At 49.4% G+C, this 9,444-nt stretch overlaps 2 protein-coding genes across 2 annotated transcripts; both read left to right on the forward strand.

Moving 5' to 3' along the window:
- Positions 1 to 6,649: 6,649 nt before the first annotated feature.
- LOC123185875 (aquaporin TIP2-3) lies at positions 6,650 to 7,788 on the forward strand. The gene is made up of 3 exons (XM_044597690.1): positions 6,650 to 6,833; positions 6,916 to 7,166; positions 7,268 to 7,788. Exons 1-3 carry the CDS (start codon positions 6,707 to 6,709, stop codon positions 7,634 to 7,636), a joined length of 747 nt encoding a protein of 248 aa, XP_044453625.1. The 5' UTR covers positions 6,650 to 6,706; the 3' UTR covers positions 7,637 to 7,788.
- Positions 7,789 to 7,971: 183 nt separating this feature from the next.
- LOC123185876 (probable aquaporin TIP5-1) lies at positions 7,972 to 9,169 on the forward strand. Its single transcript, XM_044597691.1, has 3 exons — positions 7,972 to 8,152; positions 8,268 to 8,518; positions 8,621 to 9,169. Exons 1-3 carry the CDS (start codon positions 8,026 to 8,028, stop codon positions 9,029 to 9,031), a joined length of 789 nt encoding a protein of 262 aa, XP_044453626.1. The 5' UTR covers positions 7,972 to 8,025; the 3' UTR covers positions 9,032 to 9,169.
- The last annotated feature ends 275 nt before the right edge of the window (positions 9,170 to 9,444 follow it).

Here is a 9,444-nt window from a genome sequence, read left to right on the forward strand (position 1 = left end):
CCTGTAGCTTGTTTCTTTTCGCCCTCTTTCTTTCTATCTTGGGAGAGTAGTTTGTTCTTCTGACGGGGTGTGCTCTTAATTGCTGAGCTTGGGCAACCGTACTGCTACTTTTTTTTCTCGTGTGTGTGTGTGTGTGTGGTAGGCAATAGTGCTTGGTATGCTTATATTGTCTGGTAATGCAACAAGGCCTAACTGAACATGCATCTACTTGAGCCGCCTCCAACTTGGTGCGTTCAAAGTCGCCAATTTGTCTGTAACCTTTTACTTGGACATGTCTTTTCCCATCAGAATACTAGCAACTCTAATACTCTGTCGTAAGGTGCGTATGCCGTGTTGTTGCACCGATGTTGGCTTTGTTAGAAAACTGATGTCTTACAGATTAACTATGCAAATTATGTTTTTGTGCTGGTACCGACCTTTTTTGAGAGAGCAAGCACCCAATTCTTCATTCTTTAGGATCGAATTACTTCTACATGGTTTCTGTTGCTTTCTAGTACATGATTCTTCTTCAGAGAACTTAAGTGACCCCTATAAGTACTGAGTACAAACACTGATAGTTTTAGTTCAAAATAGAAACACTGATAGTTTTAATTATATGTTAGTCCAGATAAAAACATAGGAAGCACGAAATTTTTGTTCTAAAATCAACCAGAATGTAGATAATAAAACTGTTCAAGGGTGCTGACCCAGATATCCGATATATTCTATATATAAGCATGCTGTTTTAACAAAAAGAGCATTTTATTTTCTACTTTTGAAAACAAACGTATCATGTCCAAGGTTTGGGCTCTGTCTCAGCACTTCAATCGACTTAATTTTTTTTGCTACTTCATTGGAAAACATCTGTGCAAACAGAGCGAAGTCACACTGTTGTGGAATCACCACATTGTAAAATATACCAAACAAAAGTAAAATTAAAACGGCTGTAGGAGGTACTACTTCTTTAGCTTTCAAAAATATAATTACCAGCCTGTTTACATCCAAAAAATGGCCCTATATATTTCTAAAAAAAAACTAGAACTACATGCAAACGTTCTCTTGCTATCAAGAGTCTTGAGACAGACAGAAGAATTTTACCATCGGTAGCCGATCCTTTCAATTATTTAGAGAACAAAGCTTTATCTGATTAGATCCTTGATTCAAACTCAACCCAATCATGTTTGGGGTGTTGGTTTCTTGGCGAAGACAAGATAGAGGGGGCTTTCCTCAACGTCCGAGGGAGATGCGTGGGGGTTGAAGGCCCAGATCCGGACGACGTCGTCGACGGCGAAGCTGCACTCGCTGATGAAATCGAGATACCCCGGCCCCCTGAGGGTCGTGCTGTGGGCGCCGCGCGACAGCCGCAGCTCAATGAGTCCGGCGCGGGGGTCGACCACCAGCACGGGCAGCCCGCCGGCGCGTTGCCTCCTCTCCCCGGTCGTGACCTGCTCCCCCGCGTTGTCGTCCTCGTACCGCAGGTTGGCAGCCTGGAGCTCCTCGGCGGTGAGGATGGGGCGCAGGTTGTGCGTGACGGCGTGACGCCGTAGGGCGGGAGGCTGAACCGACACTGCCGCGGGTCGAAGTCGGTGCCGGTGACGGCCTTCTCGGCGATGAAGTGCACCGGCAGGTCCGCCGGGAGCCTGAGGTGCGGGAGCAGGTCCTGGCGGAGCCACGACGGCTCGGCTGGGGCGCTCATGGACATGGTGGGCGACCTCGAACGGAATCAACAAGGAGACTCGTGGCTGAATTATTCAGGTGCTTGTTATGTCCCGGGATTATATAGACGAATCGCAAGTAGTGTTGGGATCCGAGTCTAGGTTGGATTAAAGTCGTGGAGAAGAAGGACGAGCGCGGCTTGTGACCTGGACGCATTTAATGCAATCAACACAAGGAGTCTCGTGGCTATTCGGCTGTAATGCAATCAACACAAGGAGTCTCGTGGCTATTCGGCTGTGTTAGGGCGCCTCAAACAGCCCTCAAACGTTCTGGTTGTCCGGCGTCCTCATATCCAGCACAAACATGGGACGGATATGGAACGTCCGGTCGGCCCGGTCCATCCTGTCCTCATAAATATCCTCAATCCAGAAACCCTAACCCATTTCATTCTTGATCCGTCTCTTCTTTCTCCTCCGATTCGACCACTCCGACGACTCCGGTAACTGCGTTGACCAAGTCGAGCACTAGTAGCCGCTTCTCCTCCGACAACGACGATCCTCCACCGGCCACCGGCGGCTATAGCTGCACCGACGACCAGAAGGGGAAGGGGCCGACCCGGAAGTGGTGAAGGTCCGCTTTGCTTCAATTTAATTTCAAGTTTTAGACGTAGTTTCAAGTTGTCCATCATTTATGTGAACTTTGGTGGTCGGTTGAACATCCGATCATGATCTTTTGGTGAAAGTATTGTGCTTGACTATGTATGTTTGCTGATCTACGTAATTTGATCGACGTTCCATGGTTTAGTATGGATATAGGGGATCATATATGAGATGCACGGATGTGGACAATGCTATTTGACGAGTGCCCGATCATTGCCCATGGACGCGTCCGCGGGTGTTTGAGAGGTCATATTTGTCCAATGCGGTTGTAGATGCTTTTATGTCGCTGGGCTATATAGACGAATCGCAAATATTGATGGGATCGGAGTTGGAGTTGGAGTCGTGGAGAAGGACGGATGCGGCTTATGAAATGGATGCATTTAATGCTGGGGTCTGACTCGAATTTTTTTTTGGACCCTGCTAGCTGGCGAACGTTCGCCAACTAGGGTGACAGTTGCGAACGCCACGGGCAGTTTCTTTGGAAGGTTTTTTATGTCGCGAAAAATGCCAGCCATTGGATGTATATTGTGCGGTTTAGGAGGGGTTCGTTGGCAAAACGTACCTAATTGATGTTCGCCAGATAATGATTCCGTTTTGGTCCGACTCCGGTTCATCCTTATCTAGGCTCTGTCCAAACATGCGAGCCTTCTTTTTCCTTACCGCGAACATAACTCTCCCACGTGATTGGTAAATTGCATGTCCGGACTCCGGCAAATCTCTCTCATGTTTGTCTCTAAAATACCGGAGTTTGGACGTCCGGACAGCTTCATAGATGGATACAGGTCCCCATTGAATTGCAAAAGTAAACAAAGGTTCTCCGGACACCACATGCGGGAGTTTTGCAGGTCTTCGTTGGAGATGCGCTAAACACTAGGAATTCTATTATGCAGTTCAACACATATGCCTTGTAACCGGTTCTATCTATCCTGTCTTAATGGTGATTTTTGTTCCAGCTACCACCATCATGATAACCAAATCAGAGGGCTCGCTATCAGAATCTTTTAAATTTCAACAACAAAATCAATTAAACTAGGTTTTGTCACAGGCATAAAGCTGACTGGCTGAAGGTTAGCTAAAGAAAGCAAGCTCCAAAGCATTCCATGATCCATCACAGCCAAGCAGGCCCCAACAAGGAACCAGTGTTAGAACGTTCATCCCTACGAAGTTGAGTACTCTTTGGCAGCTCACACAGGTTGACACAAGTCATCATAAGACCCAAAATAGCAACATGCGTTTCTCGACAGTCAACATTCATCAGGAATCCATCACAGACAAGCAACAACAATGGAAGCTCACATTGCAACATGCGTTTGGAAAGAAGGAGAGTTCACTCATTGAGGTTTCCAAACAGGACAGCCAGCATTCATCATAAATCCATGAACAGTGCAAATCTTCTCAATTTCCTTTCTCTTGGAAGACAAATCTTCGCAGCTCTGTTTCCTTTCAGAACATTACAAGCATAACTGAAACCTGCATGAGTGCATGGCAAAGTTCATTGACTTGATGAGGGACTGAAGCACAGGAATTATCATTGTTACGACTTCAGTCAAAGTTGTAATTAACACACAGAATTCCTGGTTCACATCTTTATGACCTCATTCATCTTACCACAAGCAAACATGATTATCTTCATGACAGAGGGTTGCCAAATATTCAAACAATTAGGTGCATTATAAGAGACTGCAAAATAATCCAGGATAATCAAGACAAGTTATCTTGCAAAACCATTAACACAGATTTATGTCAGACAGCTACATCATGCCCATAATAAAGCTTTGATCGGTACGTTTCCAAATAATCAAAGAAAGTTGGAAAGACCAGCAGACCACATCTTCTCACCTTTAGCTGAGGCTAAGAACCTGCGCACATAAAATTAGAACTTGTAAAAGTATTCAAACAACACAATCAACTCGGAACGTCGTTATCGAAATATATGGGATATTTTGCAGAATATAATAATTCATTTCGACCATCAGACAGCTTTTACATAAAAATGGAAAATTTTCATGGACAAGGGCACCCATACACTACAGAGCAGGAACCATAGCTCAAGTGTAAGAACAAGAAATTCAGACATTAGTTTTCACATGGTTAAGTCTGTGCTTACAACATGTTTCCCGTCGACTACGAAGCGTCTATGATGACTTCATTAATCTTAAGATGATATACCGGCTCGGTCTCTCGAAGGTGCTCATAGGGGTAAGGTGCACATGCGTGCGTTCATAAAGACGAGTGTGTTCTCATGTATGTGAGCGACTTCGATTGTACTGTGTTCAAAAAATCTATGCTTACAGCGGTAGGTATCGAAACATCGGCTTGTGGAGTTAACGTGGTGCTTGAGGGCGACGGCCGACCAGTTGTGTAATTGGTCGCCTGATCTATAACTATTTTTAACATACCACATTATATTAATTAATAAATAGAAGTACAACTGAACATAGATGAGAAAGGCACGACATGAAAGGTGTCTAGAAATTTTTACAGAAAGAACCTCAAATAAAAAATATTACAAATAAGTTCCTTGGATCCCTTCAATAAACCAGATCTGGAACCATCGTCGACCGCGTGCGCCGCCCAGACACACACCAGAGGACGATACGGAACACCATCAAACCGAAATCTAGGACAATGCCATAGCCTTGAAGGCATTGAGAGCCTACAACCAGACCCACAGAACAAACACTAGGCGGTGTGGCGTGTTGGCCGAGAACGTTTCCACGCCAACGTAGATCCAGATTTGACGCAGCCCACCACTGTTGCCGGGGAAGAATGCCAGATCCATTGCCATGCCACCAACCTTGAACATGTACCAACATATCCCACTAGTCAGCGCTGCCATGAACGGAAACAACCGCCTGACACATGAAAATATAAATCCCACCACTCTGAACGAACAATGAGCAAACGAGGCCATCAATTCAACATTGTCGCCTTAGAGAACGTCACTGTGGTGAGAAGAGACCGAAGACACCTTATCCGAGTAGCATCAACCTCACCAAACGGGCGCTACTAGATGAAGACGAGACCCTAAATCTATGGACCAACTAGAAGTGAAATGGGAGCCCACTCCCCTTCACCAGTCGCTAGAGCGATGAATAAAGAGGGGTGGAGATCACCTCCTCGCCGGCGCCGAAAGGAGGGTAGAAACTGCCACTTCCATCGCCAAGGGAAGAGAGCGAAGCAGGTTGTGCTTGATATGAAACCTTTTCCTTATAAGAACCATAACATCCAGAAAAACATAAAAGTAACATTCACAAGTTTACGGTCAAGGTACAGGGCCTCCTCCTCCCCACGAGCGACTGTGGCAACTAGGGTTTTCACGCCCACGCCGACGATCTGCCTCGCCTCTTGTGACTTTAGGGCCATGGAGGGCCAGTGGATCCCAGCCTTTGCTGGTGGGAGGACTCTTGCTATGTTTTAGGTGTTTTTTTAGTTTGTTTAGGGTATGTATCCTGCTCATGAAGGAGATGTGATGTCGGCTTCCTAAATATGGAATAAGGTTCTTCCTAGCAAGCCTTTGCCCCGGCAGTGCATCTAGCATCGTCGGAGGGCGTGTGGAGGTGTGTCTCCGACGAATCATGTGGGATTCGATAGGTGTTTGTCTTCGGTGGATCCGTATGGACCAATATTCATTCATGCATGTTCATGTGTCTACAGATTGGATCATTCTGATCCACGCTTTTCTTTATCGACGACAGTTGCTGTTTTGGTATGCTGGTCCGTTGGGGGCCTTAGCACAATAACTTCCCGTCTATCTACTATAATAAGATTTGCCTTAGCTTCGGTGTGGGAGAGGCGGTGATAGCGGCACGTCTTCGGCTCGCTTGCTTATAGTCGTCACTAGGTGGTCTATGATCCTGGATGTAAGGTTTCTCTTACTTCTATTGTTCTTTATACTGACATGATGCTTCATGGATAGATCAGAATTTTTTCCTGAAAAAAAAAACATTCGCAAGTTCAAATCATTCAAATGATCTCACCTAATTTCGATAGACGCAAGGACACAAACCTTACATAGAAAACAGTTCATCAGCCGTGCCAATGCACCGCCAATAATTTGTTTAGAGCAGGGGCTTCCTTCTCCACACTGTCTTGTGCTGTATCATAACGTGGCTCCTGCCTAAACAATTGCAACAAACAAAAAGTTGCCCTAAAAAAAAGTTTAGCAGAGCAGAGTGGTTGGTCGGCCGAAATCAACAACAAAATAACATTAATGCTTACATCATTAAACTTGTGGTGATCATTTAGCACCGCCCATGATATTGTAATGCGTGTTTTAGGCAGGCGTATGGGGCCATCAGTGCCATCTCACGTGTATAAAAAGAGCGCCAAATTAGAGGGAAGGCCATCCATCAGAGCAGAGTTCGAACTCTTAGCCTGAAGACCTCGTTGAGAAAACAGTCGAGTGCAAGATGGTGAAGCTTGCATTTGGAAGCTTGGGCGACTCGTTCAGCGCCACGTCCGTCAGATCCTATGTCGCGGAGTTCATCGCCACCCTCCTCTTCGTGTTCGCCGGCGTCGGGTCCGCCATTTCCTACGGTGAGCCTCTCCTGCTAGCTGGTGATCTGTCCTGCGGTTCTGGCTTGCTCCATGGCTAACCAAAGAGGTTCTTCTTGTGCAGGGCAACTGACGCAGGGTGGCGCGCTGGACCCCGCTGGCCTTGTGGCGATCGCCATCGCCCATGCCTTCGCCCTCTTCGTCGGTGTGGCCATGGCGGCCAACATCTCCGGCGGCCACCTGAACCCCGCCGTCACGTTCGGCCTCGCCGTCGGCGGCCACGTCACCATCCTCACTGGGCTCTTCTACTGGGTCGCCCAGCTGCTCGGCGCCACCGTGGCATGCCTCCTCCTGCAGTTTGTCACCCACGGCCAGGTTGGCATTCAACTCAGAGAACCTTCTACGAACCACGTGTGCAACAAATCTTGCCACCTCACACCGTGAAAAGTACTCACTGGCCTTTTATGTACGTGCAGCCTATGCCGACGCACGCCGTGTCCGGGATCAGCGAGGTCGAGGGCGTGGTGATGGAGATCGTGATCACCTTCGCGCTGGTGTACACGGTGTACGCCACGGCGGCCGACCCCAAGAAGGGCTCCCTCGGCACCATCGCGCCCATGGCGATCGGCTTCATCGTCGGCGCCAACATCCTCGCCGCCGGGCCCTTCAGCGGCGGCTCCATGAACCCGGCGCGCTCCTTCGGCCCGGCCGTGGCGGCCGGCAACTTCTCCGGCCACTGGGTGTACTGGGTCGGGCCGCTCATCGGCGGCGGCCTCGCCGGGCTCGTCTACGGCGACGTGTTCATCGCCTCCTACCAGCCGGTCGGCCACCAGGAGTACCCGTGAAGTGCACCGATCCGAACAACCTAGCTTCCTTGGCTCGTTGCTGTTTCCCCTTGTGTGAATTTCCCTTTTCCATTTTAATCCATCTCAAATCAAAATGTAAAAATGTAAGACAACTACTCGATCTTACATGAACGGTTCTGCGTTTTCCGAAATCTTTGTGGCAAATTCGTGGAGGCCTGCCACGCCTCTGACGGTTGCTTGTGAACTTGGAGCGGGCGCGCGGCGGCAACCGCCGGAAACTGCCCTGGCGCGGGGGCGCCGGTTCGCTCTACGGTCGCGTCCCTCTCACTCTTTTATAACCTCTGAAACTACTCCTCAGCAGTTCATCCGTGCAAATTCCCCTGTATTTTCACTGCGCCGAGAGTCTCGAGACGCTCGAACTTGTAGAAATGGCGTCCAACCTCGGCATGCGCTTGAAGCACTGCTTCTCGCCGCCGTCCCTCCGGTCCTACTTCGCCGAGTTCATCTCCACCTTCCTCTTCGTGTTCACCGCCGTCGGCTCCGCCATCTCCGCCAGTACGTCGACATACTTCACCGCGTCCACGCGCGCGGCAGTGTGAGTTCATGCTCTCGTTCGCACGTGCTCATGGTTTTACTAACCGCGCGCTTCTTTGGGGAATGTGTCTGCCAGGGATGCTCACGCCCGACGTCACGTCCGACGCCTCGTCTCTGGTGGCCACCGCCGTCGCGCAGTCGTTCGGGCTCTTCGCCGCGGTGTTCATCGCCGCCGACGTCTCCGGCGGCCACGTCAACCCGGCCGTCACGTTCGCCTTCGCCATCGGCGGCAACATCGGTGTCCCGACCGCCATCTTCTACTGGACGTGCCAACTGCTCGGCTCCACACTCGCCTGCCTCGTCCTCCACTTCCTCTCCGCCGGCCAGGTACGTCCATTACCATCGATCGATCACTTCCGCAAGTATGCAACTCCTAGTCATGCGTCTCAGAGTGCTCGCACCCGTGTGTGCCTATGTCTGTGTGTCCAGGCCGTGCCGACGACGAGGATCGCGGTGGAGATGACCGGGTTCGGCGCGTCGATCGTGGAGGGGGTGATGACGTTCTTGCTCGTGTACACCGTGCACGTCGCCGGCGACCCTCGCGCACAAGGCAGGAAGGGGCTCGCAACGACAGCGCTGGGTGCGCTGGTGGTCGGGTTCATGACGGGCGCCTGCGTGCTGGCGGCGGGCTCGCTCACGGGCGCGTCCATGAACCCCGCGCGGTCGTTCGGGCCGGCGGTTGTCAGCGGCGACTTCAAGAACCAGGCCGTGTACTGGGCCGGTCCCATGATCGGTGCGGCCGTCGCGGCGGTGGTGCATCAGAACCTGATGTTCCCGTCCGCGCCGGAGCCGCTGCCGCACGAGTCGCGCCATGGGAGCGTGGAACCGGTGGTTGTGTGATTTGTGACCTCTGTATTTGCTGAACTTCTAGTAGTGTTAGTGTGTTAATTGTTTCAGGATCAGGATTAATGTGTGTTTGTAATGGTTATACGTGTGATGTTCGTGCAATAATCGAAGCATGAATGTAAATTATCTGTAGCTTTGTGAGTACTAGTATTATCATAATGTGTGTTTGTAGCTTTGCAATAATCGAAGCATGCTTGTAAATTATGTTTGTAGGTCCTATTATCATAAACTCTTTGAGTTTGTAGCATGTTCCAATGAAGCACTACTTTGAGCACATTCCACCAAAGGAAAACATAAAGGCAAAAAACAGATAACTTGAGTTCAACTGAAAAAAAATTGTTAAAAAATTGACGTCAGATCTTTTAAGGATATACTAAGCGAACACCCTCATTCAAGTCAGATCCCGA

This window comes from Triticum aestivum, chromosome 2A, assembly GCF_018294505.1.
Source record: "Triticum aestivum cultivar Chinese Spring chromosome 2A, IWGSC CS RefSeq v2.1, whole genome shotgun sequence".
NCBI lineage: Eukaryota > Viridiplantae > Streptophyta > Magnoliopsida > Poales > Poaceae > Triticum > Triticum aestivum.